At 32.7% G+C, this 26,322-nt stretch overlaps 1 protein-coding gene across 2 annotated transcripts in view; it reads left to right on the top strand.

The window, feature by feature from the left end:
- The window catches only part of LOC129231334 (E3 ubiquitin-protein ligase HECTD1-like), a gene marked incomplete at its 3' end in the record, with an annotated part of 223,648 nt that overhangs the window by 154,359 nt on the left and 42,967 nt on the right, over window positions 1–26,322 (top strand). For both annotated transcript variants that reach the window (XM_054865623.1, XM_054865622.1), the window contains 7 exon segments: window positions 1,752–1,835; window positions 9,079–9,371; window positions 9,458–9,611; window positions 12,939–13,027; window positions 16,703–16,833; window positions 19,311–19,347; window positions 24,153–24,333. In XM_054865623.1, coding sequence (XP_054721598.1) covers window positions 1,752–1,835; window positions 9,079–9,371; window positions 9,458–9,611; window positions 12,939–13,027; window positions 16,703–16,833; window positions 19,311–19,347; window positions 24,153–24,333 — 969 coding nt within the window.

The following is a 26,322-nucleotide window of genomic DNA, read 5'->3' as shown; positions in this document are numbered from 1 at the left end:
CTCAACTTACCGGTCTACAATACACTAAAAGTGTGTCCCCTCATTGTCATCGACCTTATGCAGCATATCAGTAAGAATGAGAAAAAGTGTGGCATATGATCAATAGCTAATGTTATTTTGCTCTGAAAACAATACCTATAGCTCAGAGAAATAATATGTCTGCAGTGAATGTGTTTCTGTACAAGGGGGTACATTTATTAAAAATAAAGCCTGTTTTCCAAAACAAGTGCAATGCTTCATCAGCACTCTCTTAAGCAGTGTTGCCAGATTGGGGGAAATTTCCCCATTTTAGGGAAATCTGGTGCTCTCTGGGGAAATGGGTTTTGAGGGGAATTTTTTGGGGAAAAATTTTTTTCTTGGGGAAAACCTGGGGAAAAATAACCTCAAGGAAAAAAGAATTTTTTTCGTATTTAGATTTGCGTCAAGAAGTATAGTTACATTGCTTGTATCAAACAACGTTGGTTTAGCTTTGCTCAACTTTATGGAATTCGCATTAATGTTCTGCATACGTGAAACGGGTAAAAATAAGTGTGATGAAGAATGTTCTTGGATAAATATATGCAAAAATCATAGTTTAAATGTTCATACAGAAGCAGAGTAGTAAATGCAAGTAGGAAAAAATAACATTTGGCTATTTCTTATCTCTCGGTCAGGCACTTGTATTTATGACTAGTGGCACCCGCATGGCTTGCCCGTAGTAGAAACTTAAAAGGTCTTTTGGTTCCCCTGTACATTTACAAATAATGCATGATTAATTTCTCACCAATTGGCTTGCCCAGACATTTCGGTTCCACGCTATGATAGCTTGGTAATTTACTCGTCCATATTATGATAACTTTGCTCGGGAAAATGTTCTTAAGATTGGAATAGAAAAAGAACAAATCGAATTTTCGAAAAATCGCTTAAAGGTGCACACCCCCATGCTACAAACTAATTCTTTGCCAAATTTCATGAAAATCAGCCGAACGGTCTAGGTGCTATGCGCGTCACAGAGATCCTGACAGACAGAGAGATATCCAGACTTTCAGCTCTATTATTAGTACAGATAAAGAAAAATGAAGACAAAAATAATAAAGCGAAAATGGAAGGAAAAAAAAGTTGGGGAATTTTATAAGAAAATTTGGTTATTTGGGGGGAAAATTTTTTTTTCAAGAGACAAAAATATTAGAAGAAGTCGATTCATTTTCTGAAAATATTAATGGAAAAATAATTTTTGAATTTGGGGAATTTTGGTAGAAAACATTGCTTTTTGGGGAAAAATTGGAAGGGAATTGGGGAAATCTGGATTTGACCATCTGGCAACACTGCTCTTAAGATATATAGGTTATTTAGTTACCACTATGTGACAGAGCGATTACTCATATTGTAACACAAGTACAGTGTGGTTCAAGCCAACTTTCCCGAGGAACATTTCACCTTGAGCCATTGACAATGCAGTGGTATGGTTCCAGAATATTGTAGACCAGTAAGGTGTGTACATAGAGAACGTAAATGTGTGAATAAGTAAAATGTTTCATTGATCTTTGATTTTTTAACTGTTATCTTTTCTTGTTACCTTGTAAAAGTCACCTGGCATTAAAAATTAAATTTTTTTGCGAAAATCTTGCCCGCATGATCTACATAACATATGACTGAAGTTTCATTCAAATCCATCCAGTTTCTAGTAGAACCGAAAGCTATCAGCTTATAAGTATTGTCAGTTAAATTTTATCCACCCTGTTTCTCCTCAAGTGATACTTTCTATTTTTTAGAAATTCTTGCTGACCTCCTAGGAGAATTGCCTGATTTTGAAACTCCATCTGAAAGTGCTACAATAGTGAATCTTTCAGCTCCAGGTGCATTTTTTTATTTTTCATTTATTTATCTTTTTATTAATTTTTTATGTTTTCAAGTTTTATAAATGTAATCCTGTAATGTGTGTTTTCTGCAAGCAATTTTTGGTAAAGCACATTGTTAAAATAATCTTTTTATAAAATCATATCCCACTGCAGAATTGAGGTTAGTGCCACCACTGGCAAAGTAAGCAGTAAGTTTGGCATCTTAAAGCTAAACAGCCAGGATTAAACTTATCATTATAGTAGACAAAAAGGTCTTCCAGTGCTTCTTACAGAATTCTGCTAGCCTTAGTATGACTATGTTCATGATATTTTCAAGTTCCAGGAGCCACACTTCCCTAACTCATATGCTTAGTGATATTTCTTATTACTTGCGTGATGCTCTAAAACTGTAATTGGTTTTTAAAATAGCTACTTTATTCTACACATTCATTCATGAATTTGCTTGAATTTTTAAACTATTTCTTTCAAGGTGATTTAACTTCAAGAGGTCTATCAAGTCGGTTTATTTCCTGAAAACATAGAAATTCTATTTATCTTTCAATGATAGTAGATTTGAATCTCTAAATAAGCAATTTTACCAGCATTTCAATTATTTCTCAGTTGTATTTTGCAGGGCAATTATTTTTTTTTTATTTCTAATGGCTAACAACAAGAAAAAGTTACAAAACACAAAATAGCAAAAGCAAACACAATGCACGGAACGAGGAACAATACAGGAACAATAAAGTGAAATATTAGCTGCCAATACGCTCTCTTGCTTCCCAATAATGGTAGCACAGGCTACGTCTGGAAAGCTGGGTGCAAGTGTGCAGGTGGCGAATGTCCAATTCTTGATTTGAGTTGCAAAGAGAACAATTGATGCTCTTGACAATCTTCAAACAGTGAAGATGCTTTGACAAATAGTCATAGCCAATTAATAATCGGAGCATGGCTACTGACTCTGCTTTTGGTGCTAATGGGACAAAATCACAGTTTATAAACCAAACTTTGTGGTTGCTTCTAGATTTTAGGTCTTGCCAAAAAACATCCCTTGATTTCTTCGTGATATATAATTTTATTGCATGAAATTAGACTGGTTCATTTGATATTAGAACGACTGCAGACACCCTCTTTGCTAGAGCATCAGCGAGCTTGTTTCCCTTAATCCCACAGTGTGCTGGGATCCACTGCAACACCACTTTTATGTTTCGCATCAGCAGATTGTAATGAAACTGTGACATTCAGAAACTTTGAGTGACATGCAGCTCTTTATCGCCTCAATAGCCACTTGTGAATCCGATAGGACAACACATCCCTTAAATTTACAGTCACGGTATCTCAATTGATCTAGAGCCATGTGTGTAATAGCTTTTACCTCTCCATCAAATGCAGAGGCATATTTACCAACAGGAATATAAAAAGAAAAGAGCTCACTGTAGATACCAGCACTTGCATTTATATGGTTTGCTACTCTTGACCCATTGATATATACAATGTAACCATTCACATTCGGGGTATTTAGTGGGGATCCTCTCCAGAGCAATAGCCCTGAGAACTACATGATCAGTCTCCCTCTTTGAAACAGGCTCTATCAAATTTAAATCATAGTTCACTGGTACATATTCACATGGGTTTGTTGGTAAAGGGAGTGACTGCTGGCTAGAATTGATGTCATACGCTCATTTTGTCTCAAGTGCAAACTGTACAAACAAGACTACTTCGAAGGGAGAAAGTTTGAAAAATTTCCAGGGGAGAACCCCAAACATATGCCCCCTTCTCCTACCTTAAAAGATAGCCTAAATTAGCATTATTAATTCTTAGTCTCGGAATTTTTTCCTAGGAAGAGACCTCCCCCCCCCCCCAATCAGTTTAAAAAAGTGATGGGGGTAGAACCTCTGAACGCCTTCCTTTCTCCTTAAGTCAACCAAAGATATCCTGAAATGCATTTTTTAAGCTTTAATTGCTGAAAGTTTTCAGGAGAAACCCCTTGACCTAAGCTTGTTAAAGGTGACCCGAGTTTTCATTTTTGATACACTAGTTTAATAATATTTTTTGGGAAAAAACCCCTTATCTTTACATCACCAAAGACAGCACAAGAGTTTTTTTTTTTTTTTTTTTTTCTTTTAATTTTAAGGGAGAGCTCTCCAACCTCCTTGCCCTAACATTGACAAAAGTGCCTTTTTAAAACCAGGATTCCAAATTCTTCAGCTTCCAAAAAAGTTTTGCTCCACACTTTATAAACCTCAGTCACCGCCACTGGTTATAAGTTCAAATGTAGGTAATGAAAATGAACTGAGAAAATATTTACTTTTATAGGATGAACTTTTTTCTTCATCACATATCAGTTCATTAATTCAATGGTTCTGATGATGGTTTTTGTTGTGAAGTAATTTGTTAAAGGTCTTTCATTGTCAAATCATCTTGCTATTTAGGACAGATCCTCACAGGTCTTGATGAAACTTCGTACATCAAGAGATTTACTTAGTTATGAATGAAAATTATTTGTGTAAGTCGCATTGTGTGTGTTTTTGATATGATATCATCTGTAGAGTGGATGCTCTACTCGATAGACCTCAATCCCATATATTACCCTGTATGGCCTATTTTAGAGTCAAAAATCTACCCTAAACTAGATAAAAGGTTGGACTCTCTAAACCAATTGCTTTAGAGGGAATAAGATGGATCAAAGGTAAAAGACTTGCAGCCTTTGGCTGAAATTTTCAGTAAGCAGTTGCACCTCTGTATCACTGCAAACGACGGCCAGTTTGAAACCAATGAAATTTATTGATTGCCAAAGGTCTATTCATATTGTTATTTGTGTTTTGTTAATTTCTTCATTTTTAATAAAGTTACATGGAAAATTGCTTGTTCAGGTTTTTTTGCTGCGCCCTGTATTTTCAAAAATTAATTAAAAAGCCTTTTTTTACTTGTCGGCAGTGCTGTAACATGATGTAACTCAAGTTCTATGGCAGCTACTAAAGCTCTAGCTGAGCAGTTGCCAGTCACCAAGCAACCATTTCATCGAAAATGGCTACCAAAGAATTATGCCCCATTCGCCAAAAGTGGTGATCATGCTTTTCTCTTTTGTTAAAAATAACATTATGCTACAAAAACACGCTTCTAATCTAATTCTTGAGTCTCTATTGAGCGTTATCTTAATATTGTACAAACAATTTTTTTTTTTTTTTGTGAATCATTTATTTCAGACACTGAATTTTTTCCATTAAAGTTACAAAATCAATGATGCCTGACGTTTTTACATCACGTATTTAAAAGTGGTTTGGCTTTACGATCGTGATTATTATCATTATTTATTTATTTATCTTTTGATAAAGGGTTTGCTTTTTCTTTTATGACCTGTTACAACTTTCGAATTCCCTGAAAAATAATCGTGTCAGATGACAAAGTTTCTGACTAATTAATAAAGCAAAACCTGTTGTTTGTCCTCAGGAAAAGACCAACTGATGTGGAATGGTCGGTGGTCCGTTAGAAATGAGCAATGGAAACTGAATTTCAATTTAAATAATAATTTATTCAAAACAAATGTATAAGTGTGAATAAAAGATAATCAAACATTTCTAAAATCAAATCCCCATTAAACAAATTAAACTTTTCCCCCCAACATACATCACCAAGAAATATCACATATTCAATTTCTCTAAATATCAGTTCTAAAACGTCCTTAATAAATAGACCCTAAACTCCTTAATAAATAGACTTTTTGTGACTTTGGTAACCAGGGGCAACCATTCCGAATTCCTAATCTAGAGCTTTAGGAACTATAGAATTGTATAACAGCTCATTTTAAAGTTAATTATATGCACTTGAGATATTGAGAATTTGGTACACACATTGAAATCTGGTTCCAGCAAATAAAACGTTTGGTCCCCTTTTGAAACCCGTTGAGATAACGTGTAGAAAAAAAACTCGTTTTAACAAAACGATTTTTTTTCAAAAATTCGTTGCAATGAAATGTTTTTCTCAATGGTAGAATGTTTTTTACTGCTGTTTTTGGGAATTAAAAAACGACTTTCACAAGTAGTAACGTGAAAACTCTGTTTATACTTTCGAAACAAAGCCAGTCAAGGAGGAAATCCGTTCATGCTGAAATGTAAATTCATGTGTGACGAGAAAAGCCAGTGTCTAGCCAAGCACATTCGATTTCGTAGCACTAAACGTAAGGCATGTTGTGAATTTGCAAAGGAGTCAAAAAGTTATCAATTTTTCTAGTGGTGCAAGTGACGTTCACAAATTAGAATCTTTTATAATATTCTGTGGGTCCAAAATAGCTTTTTGCGAATGACCAATGAATAAAAGTCCAGTGCTCAGTATTTTTCTCTTTATTTTTTCATAACAAACAATGTATTTATATTTTAGATTTTTAGTAAGGGACCATTCATTAATTACTTAAGGGTCTTGAGGGGGAGGGGAAGCTGGAAAAATCTCTACATACCTTTACTTTGAGGGGGGGTTAATCCCATTCTTATGTAATATTTTCCTTCGATATTATATATCAGAAGTCGTGTGCTCAAGTGGTTCGGCAGGGGTCATATTTCATTTGCGTCTGGAAGGTAAAAAATGTATTAGGAGGTTGTATGGCATGTTTTATTTTTAATTAGTATCGCATCATATACAAAAAAAAAGTCGAAAAAACATTGTCTTGATTTTAATTTTTTAGTAAATATTTCTTTACACAAAAAGGTTTTGTAAAATAATAGTGAATTTAATAACAATTCCAGTGATGTAAGATTCGTTTTATTATTTTGAAAAACAAAATTGAATCTTACGTAAGAATAGGGGGTAGGGGTTTAAAAAATCTTATGTACCCTTACATGGGGGAGGGGGGGTCAAAAATTGCCAAAATCATCCTTACATAATTAATAAACAACCCTTAATGCTAAATGTTATAGATTTAATTATATTAGAGTGTAGATATGCAAAATTAACACTTAGAAAAATAAAGTATTAATATGATTACGTTACCACTAATATTCCATTAAAACAAAAATTTTTATCAGTCCCTTGCTCAGTTTTTAACTTACTTTTAAATGCTTTTATTTATACTTTATACACATTGTGTCATTTTGCTTAGTCCCTTGGAGTTTCGTTGTAACAGGATTTCACTGTAACTTGAAAAATGTTTCTAAAAGTTGGGGGATCGGGACCATAAATGGATCGACTATTACAGTAAAAAATGTGGGATTATTTTTCCTCAAATTTTGCTTTAAAATCTTATAATTCAAGTTTTATGTGTGCTCATTTAAAGATAATAGCATGAACTTGAATTTGATATGTAATGCAAATATTTTTTGAGTTAAAATATTTTTCCACAAATATTTCTGAGATAGTATTCTTCGAAAGTTTTGAAAAAAAAAAAATTCAAGTCTCTTAGTGAATATATTCAACAATTTTTAGAGTGGGATCTTAAAAAGACCAGCAGTTACTAAAATAATTTAGTGAACATTACAAATGTTTCCACCTTATTTACAGTTACTGCTGATTCCTTCAGTCCCAATATAAAATATTTTAATTGGGGATTGTAAATTGACTAGGACCAGTCTAGCTGGGCCTAGAGCCTGTTGCTGGTCGTTGCTTTTGTATTTGTATTTGTAAATGTATTTGATTAATTATGTTAAAAATCATATTTGGATGCCTCTGTTGCCAAATTGATTGACTCCACTTTAAAAAAAATTATAATTTCTGCTTTAATAGTGCTTAATCAATGCTTAGCATGTGAATGTATATTAAAGTTTTGGTTCAGTACATTTCTAACCACGTGATGGCAGAAATTGTAACATGAGGTCCCATTTACTCCTATGGATTACACCATCTTCATTACTTGTCTCTATTTTTTATTTTATGGAGTTAATCGATTTGGCAAGTGAGGCATCCGTTAAAAAAAAGTTATTTTTACTGTAATCTTTACAATTTTAAATTTTGTAATTTTGTTTTCCTTAAAAAACTATTTCAGTTATACAACAAATTAAAATGATTGTCTTTAAAATGAGCTATTTTTTACACAGCTCTGTAGCTCCCACAGAGCTTAGTTACATTAAATGCGTAGAAAGAAAAATAATTAATCATCATCATTCATAACAAGAATGATGAGACTAAATGTACCAAGTTTTATCAAGATCTGTGTGAGGGTCCATCCTAAAATTGCTCCAAATTGTTTTGATTTGATTTGGGATGACTTTTAATTAAAAACGTATTTTAAGTTAAACAATGGCAATGTGACCTTTAGGTTATTAGAAATTTCCAATGTCCCAAGGTACAACACTCTTTTTTGCTGGTTTTCCGAGTTTCTATGCATTTTGCAAATACAGTCCCCTTTAATTATAAAATAACTAGATTATAAAATCAGCCGCTTTTTAAAATCAAATCTGGAAGGACTGAATCATTGCAGTATCAAAACATATAAAAACCATCCTTTAATGAAATCATTACTGCCGTTGCATGAAATCAAGTTTTTAAAGCGTATGTGTTGAAAATTGAAAAAGACTGTTAACTGTTAAATTTAGCATTGAACTTTATTTTATAACAGATAAATGTTAACATTAAAGTGTTATAATGTTTTGAACGTTGCAACAAACATAATAAATTCTAAAGTTACGTCGCACCAAGAATTGGAGGAATCGATCTCTGAAGATAAGAGAATCGCAGTTTGCCAAATTTGCTCTCTTCAATAAATGTCAGAAAAGGGCTTCATGTCAAACGATGCACTTTAGAGCACAAGGATTGTAATGTTGGAAATTATAACAACTATCAAGCGGTATTGAATGCACCAGTATTTTAAGACTGTTGTGATAATAAAAAAATACATCAAGTTTTGTTAAATATCAATTGTTTTTGAAACACTTAAAACAATATAAATGTCCTGATTCATATTTTTAGAATATTTAATTTTTAAAACCACTTTTCTATTAAATTTCAGTGATGCTGGTTTATAAAATCAGCCATTTTGTAAAGTCAAGTATCTCAGAGCGAATGTGATTTTAATAAGCAGAGGGCACTGTAATACCATAGAATCATCGTCTCTAAAATTTTCTTAAGAGTGTAAAGTTAAGAACTACCTATCTCTATTCACACATCAGATCATCTCAAATTAATCAAAACTGTTTACAGCACTCAAAAGACCACCTTTTGTAGTCTGCAATAATGCTCAACAACAGTGTAATGCTAAAAATTTGTTTTATTTTATTTATAATAAGTAGCCGACTTTTACACCATCTTTACCATTTTTGTTATGTAATATTCATAGGTGGACCTCTAACTACTGCTCAAAGCTATCCAAGTCTTACAACTACTACTACATCTGCATTATCTAGCAGTCAGTCTGCAACTGGGGGAACATCTGCAGGATCATATGGGCAGTCATTAACTGTTAGTCTTACATCTACATCAAGTGAAAGTGAGCAAGACTTCTTGGATAGTTGTCGTGCTACAACTCTCTTGGTGGACTTAGATGACGACGAAGAACTACCTGATCCAGAAGATGATGAAAATGAAGATGATGATGAGAATGAAGATGACAATGGTTTTGAAGACATTACAGTAAGGGCACTGGAGTTATTTTACTTGATGTTCTATGTAAACTTTATGCAGCAATATAGGTACATTTCTCATTTAATTTTAAACAGGATGATGAATGTGAAATTGAAAATGGGAAGCCTAGAAGCTGGGATGATGAATTTGTCCTTAAACGTCAGTTTTCTGCATTAATTCCTGCATTTGACCCAAGGCCAGGCAGAACAAATGTGAATCAAATATCAGATTTAGATATTCCTGCCCCAGGTATGTACGAGAGCTAAATATAAAAAAGATTATAAAAGAAAGATACAAATTAGAAAGAGAATTTTTGAGTTGATAAAATAAAAACTGAGGCAAAATTGAAATGAAAATACATTTTAGGGGAACAGATCTTCCACCCCCCCCCCTTAGAATTTCAGTACCAGAACAACCTTCTTGTGTGTTCTGGCACCAATTCACCCTTGATATATGTATATAGACACCATAATTATTTTAGGTTCTTATTATTCATAAATTATGTAATTCATTGATACAAAGTCATTACAAATCACCAAAGAAGTTGTTTTTGAATAAAAACAGAACCAACAATTTATGATATTTGTACTTCAAGTGCTGTTTAGAATTTAGTAATGATAAATATAAATAGTGCTTGATCTGTAATGTATTTGATACAAAGTAGGCACTTGTAAATGAAATATAATAATCAATACCAAAGTATTGGTATGTAACCAACAAGCTAAAAATTATTCTATTTTTATGGCTGCCATTTAAGTGTTATTGCTTAGAAGACCATGACCTACAAAAGGAATTAAGAAATTGAGAAGCTGCTTCTGTGTTTTATAAAGTGGTACTGGTCTCACTTTGCCTTTATGCCAATTATGCTTGCACAGTTGAAGCTGGAACTTTCTTCGTGGGACTGACAACAAAAAATGTAATAGGTGGGAGAACATCATACAGGCATTGACCAAATTTTCATTAAATGCTGTAGAATAATTTGAATGTAAGTAAATTCACTCAGTGAAAAGTATTTTACAACATATTTGTTATGTAAAATTAATTGCATACACGATCTGACAAAATAGAATACTTAGAAATTAACAGGGTCTATATTTTTTGATAATTTATGCCTGTCTCATATTTTTATTGTCTCTGACAGCGCCGTCTCAATGACTGAAAAGGAATATTTAAGTCAGTTAATACTTTCAATAGTGGTATCAAGTGAAAGTGCAGTTTTGAATTCTACTTCCATATCTTCACTTCTGCTTCTCTGATAAATCTACGAAGTCTGATATTTCTGGAACGCCTGACGTGATAAGATTCGCATCACAATCCGTGAATTCTTCAAAATAGAAATCAATATTTGAAAAATGATTTACACTCAGTATACTGCCGTGCTAAGAACAAAAGTCGTACTGTCTGTTTTCCTTACCGAAACCTCCCCCAAATTTGCGCATGCGTCAGGTCTGCTCTGATTTTGTCAAATTAGGGTTGGAAACCTGGAAGTAAAATGATGCTAATTCGAAAGGACAAATAACTTTTTCAGCAGTTCTTTCAAAGTTGTGTCGAAAAAATAGCAAGTACAAGCAAGTGCCCATTCTCAATCTGTCACCCCTTTTTAAAATAGAACCGATCCTGAGTGCTAGGTTTGGTTTTCAAGAACGGACAGTATCTGCATCTGAGTTTAAAATGAGAAATTGCGATTTAAAGTTGTGAGGCTCCAGATATTTGATTCAGATAGATATTTTAAAGAATTTTTTTTTAAATATTTCCCATTGGCATATAACCACAAAACGTTGTATTACGGTGAAATATGAATATATATACGGTGACTAAGAACTACGCCGTGACCTCAACTCACTTTTGATAAAAAGTGCAGATACGAGGTCTTTGCTTAGCAAGGCAGTATATTGAGATCTTGATCAGAATCTTCCATTGTTAATACAAATCCTAATTTCATGAAGCAATGAGCGATGCAGTTTGGAGTTACGTTTTCCCAGGCTGTGGATATGGAATCTAACGCATTTATCTGCCTTCTCATACATTTTTTAGTAGGCTGAATAGATAGAAGTAATTAAATAGTTTGAATTATGTTTCTGTTTCAAAATAAATATTATGTGTAATTTTTTATGGAAAAATGAACAAAATGAAATGGACATAATTTAGGTAAAAACATTAAAAGCAGGAGTGTGGAAAATAGAGAATCGTAATCTGGGTATCCGTTTTCTTATAAATGCTACATTTATAAAATAGATCTTATACTTTTAGTACCCCAGGAATTACTTCTCAAATTTCACATTATTACAAGAATCAGTATTGTCATTGTTTGCCATTGTGACTCGTTGAGATGTTGTTCTGGCCAGTTGACACTCACGTTAATTGATGAGTGTATATTATGTAGTTGTTCATAAGAATATGGCAAATAACCCCATCAATAAATCGACTTGCTGCCACCACCACCTGATTTATCTCGTCATTTTGAGGGTCAGGGGATGGTCCATTGGCCCCCACCACTGCTTTGAGAAATAAATGTATTTACATTTGGGTGGGCGTGATTTGGCTGTTTTCCGTTAACTTCCATTGAATTGGTACCCTTTGAACACCCCCCCCCCCCGGAAAAATTTGGAATGACGGTCTTGCACGTCGGTGAGTACTTTGTCATGTCAGCATAAGAGAAATGTATGTAAAACATGTTTAATAGTATATTTGTATAGCTTTATGTCAGCTTAAGAAATTTTTAAATAACGTAACTTTTTTTTAAAAAAATGGTATTTTTAAGGCTTGCGTGAATTCAAATGATTGACAATGTGCCCCCAAGTTTTTTCTATACATTTCGGTAACTACTTTTTTGAAAAAAAAATGTATTCTTTAAAAATTGCCAATTTTTTCTATTTTTTCTCAACTTGAGGGCTCCTGGGTGATTTCAAAGTTATTTTATAATTTTTTTAATTATTTTTTCCGTTATCAGGATGCTGATGCGCAAGTTATCCGAGCTATTAGAAATTGATTAGAATAAAAAAGTAATTTTCGACCCACCCTAGTATTTACCCTCAAAAATAAATACCCCGGTATTTTACAGCACTGTGTGTAATTCCTTCTTATATCGGTTTCAATTTCAAATCAAAATTTTTTTTTCTTTTTTTTGTTAAAACAAGTTTTTTTTTTTTTTTAAACTGACAAAAATTTCTGCACACTTAATTGCGACCGCTAAAAGCTAAAGAAACTTGAAATTATGCAATTTAGTGTACATGAGTTTCACAAAAAAAGTTTTTTTTATTTTAAGTAAAGTATTGTATGCATAATTAAATGACTACTTTTCACTTTAAATTTTTTTGGCTAACATTTTTTTCAAAAAATGTCTTATATTTGGTGAATTGGTCGCTTTAATCCCTGCATAATCTGGGGGAAGGAATAAACAAACAGCATTAAAGAAAACTGCCTAAAGTGAAAAACTTCAAATGCATGCAATTTTAAATCTGTGTTCTACTAGATTGTATTTGCCATTTTGAAACACATAGAAACCTGGTTGTAGCAATCTTTTCTGTTTAATTCTTATTTTTGTTTATGTTTCATCATTTAAAAATGCTTTTGTAGGTTCAGATGTTTCAGAAAGTGGTGATGTACAGATATCTTCTACTCAACCAAAACTTTCCCTTCATCTGAAAGGTCCAAATATACCTGGGGTATGTTTTGCAAGTTACTTGATATTTACTAAAAAAAGTACCAAAAATATTGTTATTGAACCAAATTTAATTTTTACAGCATCACAATTTCACCAAATGAAGCTGTAAAAATTTCAATTGTGACTTTTAACAACTGGAGTGTCAATTACACTGTGTGGCAAAAAAAAAAAAAAAAAAAACTTCAAAATAATTCCGAGATAATGCAAAATGATTTTTATGCAAAATAACCCCCCAATTCCAAATATGAACAACGTTTTCCCCCATCATGTCCCACTTTTTTTGAATTGCCCCCCCCCCCTTTTCAGATTTTGAGTTTCATAGCTATTATTTGTATTTGAAGGGAAAGTTAGCATTATATTAGCCATTTACATTTTTCTGTGGGGCTAGAGAGGTGCAAAGTTCAAAAACATGAATATTTGGACAAGTTGGGAGTCTGTGAGTATTTCCCCCTAAAATATTTTTAAGATGATCAAAACCAATCTTTTTTTTTCTATTTGTTTGTTTTACAATTTTTTCAACTTTTTTTCTTTTGACATACAGCCGTGTGTTTAAATTTCACTTGTTAAAATATTTTTTTTTAAAGATATTGGAAGCATCTCATTTTGCATAATCAAAGTGGCTCTTAGGTCTTCAGTAAAAACAAATTTTACTGTGTATTATCTTCATTTGCAAAAGAGTATATAACTTTTAATAGATTTTGTTTGCCTATTTCTATCCTGATATTTTTGTAGTTCAAATTACACCTTATAAGGCTTTAAAATGCAAAATTTTGTACCTACTTTTCAAAATTTCCTCCGGGAGAGAAACCCTGGGCTCCCTACAATTGGAAATATTCTATATTTCTAATTAAAGGTGAGTCCAGCGTCACTCTCTTGATACCATTCCTTGGCTTAAGGTCAATCAGAAAGGACAGCAGGGAAAACACATTAAAAAACACAAAACACAGTAAAGTATTGCTCTATGTATCAGAGGAAAGAGAAACGTAATAAAGAGAAAATATTATTTCTAACTAATTACACATCATTCAGACAAAAAAAAAAAACACTTTTTTTATCATTTTTTTAAAAGCAAGAAGTAGTTAATGAGACGGTTGACGTGGTTCAATTATTTTAATTTGTTTTCTATTTGGAATAGTTTCTGCTAATGTGCTTCATAAGTCACGCTTTGCTCCTTTTTCTATCAGTGGCTAATGATCACCGATCAGATAGTTTGATTTGATATATGAGGGTTGATCCAAAAGTAAGGTTCCCATCAATTTTACAAATATACAGCACTGTCTATTCGCATGGACATTTTCATCGTTGGAAAAAAAAAGGTTTGTCTATTTTTATACGTAATGGCCATCTTTTTCTGTGCATTATTGTCAAAGGTGCCTTAACTTCTCTATGAAGTGTCACAGAATTCCACAGTCAGAGTGGGATTGGACAGTCAACATACCACTTTGTTCTTGATTGCAGTTCAGAGCTCGAGTCTAGTGATTACCACTTGTTTCCTAAGTTTAAGGAACACTTTGATGGCCAACGTTTTTGGAGCGACAGTGAAGTCAAAAAAGGGGTGAAACACTTGCTCGTTGGGTTGGCGGTGAAATTCTGTGACACTCGATACAGAAGTTAGTACTTCGTCGGCAATAATGCACGGAAGAAGATGACGATTATGTATAAAAATAGAGAAATGTTTTTTCTTTCCAACGATGTAAATTTCAGTGAGAATAGACAGTGCTGTATATTTGTATAATTGATGGGAATCTTACTTTTGGATCAACCGTCGTACGTAATTTTTTAATAATTTTGTTCTGAGACCAAAGAATCACCCACTCCTTGTACTTATTTTAACCCCTTAAAATTTTACCCCTTTGGGAGTAATTGCTCCAAGGTTTGGACCCACTGTTACAAACATACTCAAGTTCATGTTAATCTTAATTATATCTGTGAATGTAAGTTGAATAATAGGAGAAGGTCCCTTCACTGATGATCTGTGATGTGACCCTGACTATGCAAACTTCAACACTTCCAATATTTATTTATTTATTTTTTGCTGCATTCAATTTTTTTTTGGACATGGTGCTCATAAGAGGGAGTCCTATACTCTGTTTTTTTTTTTTTTTTTTTTTTTGCCAAAAAATGTGTGAAAATATTGAAAGACATGCCCCTAGAAAATCAGATTGGTTTTGATGATTTTGAAAATATTTTAGGTGGAATACCTCCTGGAGTCCTCTGACTTGCTCTAAATGTTCATGCTTTTGAACTTAGTACCTCTCTAGTCCCTCAGAAGACTGGTAATGGCTAATATACTACTCCCTTTCCCTCCAAATACAATTATTGGCTTGGAAACTGGAAAACTGGAAAAAAAATCGGAGCCGCCATTTCTAGAAGTTGATGCCCGATGTGGGAAAACAGTGCTCATATTTGTATTTAGAGAGTTATTTTATATAAGAACTAGCCAGAATTAGGCCAGGAGCATTTTGAAGGAGTTGTTTTGCTGCACAGTGTTATTTAAATAAATTCATTAAAAAATTCATTTTTCAATTTTTTTCAAATTTAGACCCTAGAAATCCTCTTGCAAATTCTAAATTTCAATAGTTCTGCCTTTCCTTGCATTCTCATTGTTCAACTGTTCTTTTTTTAAACAACAGTAAACTTACCGTAAACTTTGAGACTGGGGGGGGGGGGGGCTAACTTTGAGACAATGGATAATTTTTAGTTTTTGGGATTCCCTGTGGGACACATTGCTTTGGTTCAGTCTACAATCACGTCTGTTGAGTAGACCTCTATTGTACTGCTACCTGACAGCAGTTGTCAGAACCATAGTCCACTGTACTCATTGTAACAACATAGTTATTCTTTCCACTTGTTTTTCAAAATCATATTTTTAATGTAACTTTCCTTTGTGTCTCAAGAACTGCGCACTCCAAATTACATTCAGGTCTGTATACATATTGATAAATGCCTCCTCAAGTGTTTAATATAGAAGTAACCTTGTTATTAATAGTTTACGTGTTATAACATCCCTACATTGTAAATTTTCGTATTTTCACATGTAACTTTGGGACTGAGAAATTTTCTAAGTTGAAGGGCTATATGTTTACAGCGATCTTTTGACTTTAGTTGACAAAAACTAAAGTTTACAAAGTGTTTAAATAATATTAATTACACAATCTGTTTCTTTAATAACATTTTAAAGCGTAGTTTGAAAAATATCTGTAATCTTTAGTTTTACCCATTAAGTAGAATATATTATTCCAGTAATCTGCTGAATATAATATTCTAGGATTGAAATAAACTCATTTCTCTTACTGTATCTAATGTAGATACTGCACCCATATAATAATAGTGGGGTAACATTGGTACAAAGTCATGTTTCCTACTGTTTTCAAAGGGACTAAAGCACTGTTCCAGTGCTACTCTTATCAATGGGGTACGATTTTTACAAACAAAAAAAAAAAATGAAATACAATAGCAACTAGAGCTATTCTTTTGCCATACCTTGTAAGAAGAATACTCAACTGACATATTAATGATTTTTTAACTTTGAAAATAAAGATGGGGACAGTAAAACCCCGAAAAGTTTCCCAAAGTTACCTCATCTTACGGTACTTAAAAAAATGGTACATTGAAAGAAATTTCATCTGAAAATTATTTTAAAACAGGTTTTTGAAGTATTATATCATTTTCGTAGGTCCTGGATATATTATTAGAACTTACTAATGCAGACTGGACCATATTCCATGCAGTTCAACATTTAGTTCAAGATTCACAAATAGGGTCCCGTCAAGACAAAATTCGTAGAATATGGGAGCCTACTTATACGTAAGTGCATTTACAAAATGATACAGTAAACTCTTGATGACTGGAAGCCTTTTAACTTGAATATTCCATTATCTTGAAGTTTTCATTGGATCCCAAACTCTTGGGAAGGCTGTAGGAACTTTCCCTAGCTTAAAATACAAATAATTCGAAGGTTTTTGCTGGTTCCTTTGGTTTTGAGTTATCAAGAGTTGACTGAACTTTGAATTGAAAATGTTTTTCTTTTTTTTTCTGTTTTCTGTTCGACTATTCCCCCATTTTACTAATGTAATCTGTATGCTTTCCAAAATGAATTGTCTTTTTGCTTTTAGATCGTACTTAATAGAATGATTCAGAACTTTTTTGATCATAAACGATAGATATCCCGCTTTTCCTAGTTTTTAATGCTTTCTTCAACCATTTGGTTTTTCTTCTTCCTTTCTTTCTATTTTCCCTTTTGGTCTCTTTAAAATTTGTTGACTCTTCTTCCCTCCCCCCTCCCCTACATTAAGAAGTTTCTCAACTCACCATACCGTTTTTTAGCTTTAATGGATTCTTCTTTACTGCTTCTTATTTTTATTTAAATTATTTTTCTGTGATGAAACTAAAGCTACATTAATGTGGCTTCACAACTCAGTGTTTGTTCATTGTTTGCAGTGCTGCATATTCGTACCGGGATCAGAGAGAATTTTCTCCCCCATAATTGAGTGGCAGCTCTGTATTATTATCTTATACTATTAAAAAGTGAGTGTATCTCTCTATCTATGCCACTCTAACTTCTCCCGAACGGGTGAGAATTGATGATCAAATCAGGCATTGATAGATATGTAATTTTTTGGATATCATGTTTAGATACTTTTCGCTTTTCTACAACTTTAATTAGCGGAGATATTAATTAAAATGAGAATTCTAAAGGACGTTTCGACCTCCCAAAGGAAAGCACATGCTGGCACACTTCTGAATCCTACCCTTGAAACTGCTTTTCTCAAAATTATGTTTTTGTTGCCTCTGCAAAACAAGGGCTTTTTTTCTATATTTTCTCTCTCTCTTTTTCTGTTTAAAGCAGAAGTGATAGAATGATTTGAGTTAATAGTAAAGTGGAGATGCCCAGCGGATTGGGAATGGAATGGTTCTAGAGATACGCTGTGCTAAAAATTAATGTATTTGATAGACTCTAATTCTCCAGTACATTGAATGAATAGTAATAGCCCAAGTTTTGCCACAAATAACTAATTCAAAGCTGCTAGAATGGCATAGCACGAAGCGTGAATGGAGCAGCTAAAATATCAGTTCATCAATTCATTTTTTTATGTCTGATACATCTTAACTAAATGATGAAATGTCCTGATATAAGCAATTACAAGTTTGTTAAACTATTAACCAATGTATAAAGTAAAAACAAAAAGTTACTAACTCACTGCCTTATTTCAAAAATAAGGGTTCCCAAAAAATTATATAGGACTTAGATCATATATTTCTATTAACTTATTCTAATTATAAATTACTGAAGATCATACCAAAAATATTCCCATTATCAGTAAAACCTTATACTTGATACTAAAATCTGTTCATAGTAAATCAGAGAACCTAAATTCTGACAGTACTTGATGATTAAATCAGATCATGTCAATATTCAACAATCAAAAATTAACGTGTAACTAAGACATCCTCAAAGTAGGAACGACGATGCACAACGGCTTAGGGATGAGAGCTGAAACCCCCTTACACTTGACAAGTCGGTCAACACAATCCAAATGCGAAAGAGAGAGTGAGCAAGCAACAGAACCCCTTTGAGTGCAGGACGCCCTAATTAGCATAACGACCTATCGTAAGTCCACTTAGTGCAGAAGAGAGCCTGTGCAAACATTCACAATAAGATCAAACTACTTTTAAGTCACTTTAGCTATTTGTAGGTGATGAGATACTTTATAATGAATAATAATGTACTTAAAATACACTTAATTTTTATCACTATTACTCACTAATTAAAGTATTGTTGCATTTATCAAGAACAGGTGAAGCCCCAAAGTACACCACCAAGGCGGTGTACACCAATCTGCTGCAGCGGGGTTGCACAAACCACCATAGATGGCTAATCTAGCTGCCCTGGCAGCTACTTTCTGTTATTTTTTGGTACAAAACTGTTTTGCAGAACTTGGAAATTTTCTTTTTGGCATTTAGTAGTTTCGTGTTTGTAATTACACTTTTATTTACCAGTCATCAGAAGTTAAAACAGGTGATATTATTGTCAAATTATATTTTTTCTTTTATATTATGCAGATGGTGTTTATATGTATAGTTAACCAGTATTTTTTTTTTCTAAAAATGTGCTTATAAAATTTTTATAAGTGCTTTTTTTTCCACAGAACTGTGGCTTCTCACACTCATATCAACTCATATCACTCAGGGTGCAAAATGTATATAAATGGTTCAGTTAAATGTTTACATTCTGAATACTTCATGACATTTTAATTAGTCATTTTTTAAAAATTATTTTGCAGCATAATCTACAAAGAAGCAAGAGAAGCCAAATCAAAAGTAAGTTATTTGCAAATGTTACTTCTTTACTTGAGATTTTCTTTTCTTTCTTTCTTTTTTCTTCTTTAATTATTATAAATAATACTATAAAGATATATTTTCAAACAGTGAAAATGTTGGTAAACAAAAGTAGGACCTAAATCCAAAAGGATGGAGGGTTATTTCTGATGTTCTTGATAATTTCTTTTCAAGTTTTTTAAAGTTGATATGAGGTATGTGCAAACTGGCTCTTATGAACTGTTACAGCTAGAGGATTTCGTGTGTTCTGAAGTGGATATAGCATATTATTTGAAAAAAAGTAAAACATCTGATGCTTCAGGACCTGATAATATTTTACCAAAATTTTTGTCAATTGTGCAGATGAATGCCTATGTTTTCTCAAAAATTTTCACTGGCGAACATAATGCCACCATTTAAGCAAGGGTAATTGTGTTTCAGTTAATACAGTGGGAATCTGGTACTTTTTCATCCGTTAATACTGAAAATCCAGTATTTTGTATTATGTTTTTCTGCTCTCATCTCCGATTTTTTTTCCCTTTATTACTTCAAACTTTCGGCAATTATGTCAGTATTTATTAATTATTCATCATATAAACCTGTTAAAATTCTAAAGTTATTTTACTTTAATTAATTTTTATTAAAGTAAAATTAAAAAGCGATGTCTTTGCATCCAATATGGGAATCAAATTTTTCTTGTTTCTGATGCTTGTAGACCAATGGTTGTAGAGGGAGAAAAGAAAAAGAATTCAGAAGTAATTGTTGGAAAACTTGAAATTGTGTTAATTTATTCAGAATAGGTTTGAAACTAGCATGCTATTTCCCCTTTCCTGTTCAGCTAGTTTCAGCCACTGTGTACAGATTTGTGAGAAAAAGCATGTGTTTTTTTAATTCAAATCTTTAGCTTATTCTAAATATGAATCGATTATTTCAGAAAGGGCATAATTCCAGCTAATGCATCTTTTCAGGAATCAATAAAAAGTGATTATTTCATTTAGAAATGAACTAAATTCTAAGAAAGTTATTATGACTAATCTAGTCACAAGTAGGATCATTGCCTCGCTTTAAATTAGGTTTCATTTTGTCACTAAAAGTATTTAAAATATTTTTTTTAATTTGAACTAATGCTCTTTCTGCAATAAATATTCTGAAAGACTAGTTTTTAGAGTGATGAAAATGTAAATCAAGTGAAACAGATTTGTTTCAAACTGATTTATGACAGTCAAAAATAATAGAACAAAGTGACAAAAATAATTAGTGAAGTCCATGTTCATAAATTCATTATCTTAAGAAAATACATCGTGTATTTTCCTCTTTCTCTCGTCTTGTTTAAGTGAAATAATAAAGTCTCGTGTAAAAAACTTTTAAAAAATACAAAAACTAACAAACTGAGATGAAAAGCAAAAGTTTTATGTGTGTATAAAACTATATTCATATTCATCAAATACATCCTCCATGGAAATATTTTCTTCTATCCTTCTCTTGTCTAGTTTTGTGTACCAAGTTCGATGTACATATTAGTATGACTATGTTCAAAATTGCAATGAATAATCAGCTTGATATTTGTTATTTCTTCCAACAAAACGAAAATTTTCCCTTTATACTCAATATTGGCAAAGTTTAGTTCAGCCGACAGACGTCACTTTGCAATATTCTCCTGAAAACCCTCTATGAAATGCTAGTCTGAAACCATTCCTTTATTAAAACATCATGAATGTTGATAATTGAAAACATTTCTCTCCCAGTAGAATCTTTTTCCAAAATCTCAATTTGAGAGATAAGTCCTCTTACAAAATGAAGCATACTTGTTTTAGCAGTTACAAATTTCATTGTTTTCAACAGATTTGACAGTGAATATTGATGTAATTTCAGGATTTCTCTTATAAGAGATTGGCTCTCAAATGGTTAAAATCTGTCATATCTGTTTAACATTCTTTTTACTGTCTCAAAATCCCGGCCGCAAAGGACAAACAAATGTCCTCTCAGAGGAAAGTCATCAGCAATCTTGTTAAATTTCTTCAGTGTTATTTTTCAACAAAAAGTCTCCTTCAGTGTTGTTCTTAATTTGACCAATGTATATCTTACTAAAAGCATACAGTTTTTCGAAGTTAATAGAGTGATATTAATAAAACCCCTGAGAAATTAGAGAATTTTCATTCATATTCCGTGATTTTGAGCCCCCCCCCCCCCCAAAAAAAAAAAAAGAACTGACAAGAACTGACAAACCCCAGAACTGTCCCAGAACTGACAAACCTGCCATTACTGAAATTATGCTAGATCAAAGACGTTATTTGTTTTTACTTCATTGCGCCAGAAAATCTAGATCTTCTATAATCTTGCCATTGCATCTTACTATTTCTTCCTTCGCGTTTAGTGCAGAAAGGGCATAAGTCCGAGCACTAAACAAAAAATGTGAGCCCAAAGTAAAGTGCTTTGTTGTACAAAGATTGACTTCCCTGCTACACCAGTCGATGTCTCTACATACAAATGTGAAAAAACCACAGCTAACTCAATTTTGAAAAAAATGTGACGTATGCCCTTTCTGCAATAATCGATTCATATATAGTAAAGCTTTCACTGTAGAAGTTCACTTGTACTGAAGTTTTCTAGCATCTATCAGCATGGCAGAATCCAAGTAAATAATTAGTTTAGAATAGAATAAAATCAAGTGGAAAGGATTACTTTATTCAGGGGCGGATAAAGGATTTTATTTTAAAGGGGGGGGGGGTCATGACCAGGGGTGATAGTGGACTTTGTAACATTTTCTGAAGAGGGTTAAAATTTTCTGAAACTATGAGAAAACTCGACCCCCCCCCCCCCCACGCTAAAAATTCAAATTTACATACAAAACTCATGAAAATAACCATTTTTAATGTTTTTTTAAAAATAATTTTTCAGTTTTAGAATTTGCTGTCAGCTCTAAATTTTCGGAAATGGCAACCCAAGAATTTTGGAAAATTTTGGATCATAAACACCTCTTGGTCATGCTTAAGAATGTAGTCTCACTTATACCAGTTTTCTTGAACTTAGATTAAATTTAATTAAAATGATAATAATAAAAATAAATCACATTTGGTTTGACCTCTGGCATTCATCGTAAAAGTCGTAAAGGAACAGAATATTTCCTGTTCTAATGGTGAACTTTGAATTTGTACTAGAAAAAAGTTTGAATCCTGTTCAAATTTACATAGCAACTTAGAATATATGGGCATCTCAGATAAGAGTTGATAAAACATGTAGGCCTTGTTGATATTGGTACTGGAACCCGAAAGTTATAGATCTGGGCCTGTGAAGTGAAGTATTGTTTAACATAAAAGTTGTGAATAAAATAACAGACATAACTTAAAAGTTATTGCTTATTAATAACAATAAAATAAACATTAAGATAATAGCTTCGTACAATGGTCACAGCTCTTTTTTATATTTTATGTACCGATATCTCCATAAAGAAGGTTCATTTCATTCGTATAGCTGATTATGACACATCCATCTTGTATGCAGAAATATACAATTAAAACTTCACCTAAAAATGGGGCAAATATTTTATGAATGTAATTCAGACATTGAGAAATACTCACCGTCTGATTCTTCAGTTGTCGAAAAATCAGAGATGGACCAGGACCCGGAAATTGCGAGACCCGAGACGTGCGTTGCAGATTTTTCAGCGACCTGCAGATAATTTTATAAAAGAACAAAAAGAAAGAGAGAAAGAAAAAATAAATAAATAAAAGAAAAAATTAAATACAACGTGGCAAAGATCGTTTGGAGATCGTTCTTTGGCTGGAAAGGCAATGCTTTCAGCATTTCAACTAAAAACATAGTCGCCATATTTGGTCATTCACAAGATCGAAGTAGACAAGATGCTTAAGTGCCTACGTTTTCAAAAACAAAGCAGAATTGGATGTTTTAACTGCATACTAATGAAAATAACGAAAAATGTGCTGCAAATCATCTTGTCTTTTTTTTTACTTCCTTTTACAAAAAAGGAGGTCTTGTATTCGCAAAAAAATTTTCACTCAAAAATCTTCCTTAATTTCCATTTTGCTCACCCCCGAATGAATGTTGAGTTTCTTTTTCAACCCGACCACACGTGAATATATGCCTAGGAACATACAGACACAAGAAATTTCCATTTTGACAATCCCCGAGCTAATTACAACGAGTTTTCTCGTGACGTCTGTATGTACGTATGTATGTGCGTATGTGTGTATGTATGTCGCATAACTCAAGAACGGAATGTCCTAGAAAGTTGAAATTTGGTACTTAAGACTCCTACTGGGGTCTAGTTGTGCACCTTCCCTTTTGGTTGCATTCGGGTGTTTCCAAAAGGGTCTTTTGCCCCTTTTTTGGGGGAAATCATTGTTAATTTTGATGTAAACACAAGTGGTGTTATATTTTGGCTGAAACATGGTGGTATATCGCCAGTCTTTTGGTCGCCAAGTTTTGTCACCACCTGCTAATGATGCAGTGATATATGAGGCAGTGAGAAGCAAAGGGATGTAAGTGGACATTTTCAAGTTTTGAGTAAAATGCATATAAAGATTAGTCCTTTAGAGGGTATAGATGATAAGCTTTCATTTTTTTTTTTCTAAATCATGCTATACAGCAGCACCTACCAAAGATACTAGTACTATCTCTTGCCCCAAGACAGAGGGTTCACCTACCATTTTTACAGGTTATCTCCAAATTTTTAATTTTGCCACTTGCATCCCTTTGCTTCTTCACTACCTGGTATTGTAACATATTTTTATTGCCTCCAGAATTGTTTTACTATTACGAGTTTGGACTAAGCTGTATGTTTTTTGCAGGATTCTAAAACAAATGGGAAGTTGCAAACTCCTAAGGATGCCATAAAATCATGGGAACAACCTGGAAGCTTAGGTTCCTGTAATTTGCCATCTGTTTCTATGGAACCAACTAGTTGCACTGTTGAGGAAGTGCTGCAAGTTCTGAGGTTGTTGTATGTTTTGTCAAAAGAAACAACGAATGGTATGTGTGACACTTTTTTTGAATTTTTTTTTTTTTTTTTTGTAAGGAAATCAAGTTTGAAATAGAATTTCATTATTTTTTTTTCTTTGAGTTTAAGCAATGTTGTGTTGCGTGTTTCATGACCAAGTACTTTTTTTATCAATATCAATACTTTCACCAATTACCACCAATCAATAGTTTCACCACCAACTAGAATGAGGCAGGGGGTCCCATTCTAGAAGGAATCTAAAGTATTTGTCAAAATATTATGATAAAAAAGGAGCCCTGCAAGTGATTGCTTAAAATTACTAAAGTTCACTCTGATGTCTCTCTTATTCTGTAGAGTCACCATAAATTGTATGATATTGAATTGTTCAAATATGAGGAAATGAATTACTATATAGATAGAAGGGAGAGTTCTCTCTCTCTCTCTCAATTATTTTAATATATATCAGACTTAGTTATGAAAAGCAGTTCCTAATACAGTCAAACTCCCTTATAGCAAGCTCTGTTTTAACGCAATCTAGGATTTAGCAAGGAAATCAAACAGATTTGGTTGGTTTGGTTGAGTCCTGTGGTCCAAAGTAGCATGCTACAGGTAATGATGTTACTGTACACAGTAGCTACATTGTTTAGTAGTTTGTAGTGTAGCGCACTACTTAAAGTAGCCAGTAGTTTGATACAAAAAAATAGTACTTTTTAGCGATTTCTGGAAATTACTTTTAAATTAGGTTTAAAAAAAAAACATTTTATCAGTTGCTTAAGAAAATGGATGGTGTCCGGGTCTGGACCCCTAGCTCGAAGCTCAAAATTAATTAATTAGATCCTACAAAATATAAGTTCCTATAAAACTAGATCCTATGTAGAAATATAAAGTTTTTCCCTTCTGTTTAAAAAATGTTTTCCACATCTAACCAATTTTATGCTTATGTATATTGATGCAAAATTTAAATCAAATCATGACTGCTTCTATTTGCATTTTTCAAGTAGCCAAATTGTAAAAATTTGAGTCCTTCAACTTTTAATCCTTTCTTGCAGAAAATGTTCGTAAAATGGTTTTAAACATGAAATAAAGAATAGATAAGCTATTTTTTTTATCAGATCAGCTTTTCGAATTTTTTCGTTCAATCCCCAAATGGTGTGTGTATGTTTTTTGTTTGTTTTATTTTTTTTAAATTGCAACTACATTTCAAAAATAGTTTGTAGCAGCTACATTTCAAAAAAATAATTGTAATTGTAGTTCGCTGTGAAAGAAATGTAGTTTTCCAACCACTGGTTTAGTCTATGGGAACAAAACTTGCTTTTAACGAGCAAACCCCGCTTAAAGCTAGCAATATTTTTGTAATTCATTAAAGTTGTGTTAATTTCCATCTCAGAAAAGATTCTACTATTTTTGGAAAAGTTCCATTAACATTTAAAATTCTATCGAAAGTTAGAGATAAGACATAAAGAATGAGAATAAATGATGACATGACCTTTTTTTTTAATTCATAGAATGGACTAGCATTTAATGATTATATATTTCTTAGAATGTTATCATTTCTGAGATATATTTCCAAGAATATTGTAGCTGGAATTCAAGAGAGAGAAAAAAAAGAAAGCAACCACCATAACAACAAATGTGAAGAATTTGAAGTCGAATAGCCCTTGACATACTTGGCATCTAAAGTGCAGAAAAACTTCAAACTATTTTGAAGCCATGGATGGCAAATTAAGATGTTTTTTGGAACATGTTCTTCAAAAACAATTACAAGAAAGATACAATAAGATAGTTTAAATCAAATAACCAACTTCTTTGGTACTGTAAAGAAATATAAAAATAACAAAGCAAACATGTATCGATTTTTATTTTTTTCATGAATCCGTTTTTTTATTATCCTTCGGGCTATAACAAGCAAATATAGCGTTCCATTGGTGCTCATTATAAGCGAGTTGAATCAAGCGATGAAAAAAACTGATATTCTTTTGAAACATGACTGTTTCCTTAGAATTGAAAAGATTTAAAAAAAA

This window comes from Uloborus diversus, chromosome 10, assembly GCF_026930045.1.
Source record: "Uloborus diversus isolate 005 chromosome 10, Udiv.v.3.1, whole genome shotgun sequence".
NCBI classification, from domain to species: Eukaryota; Metazoa; Arthropoda; class Arachnida; order Araneae; family Uloboridae; genus Uloborus; species Uloborus diversus.
The sequence above is the reverse complement of the archived record's forward strand: the minus strand, read 5'-3'. Positions and strand labels throughout refer to the sequence as shown.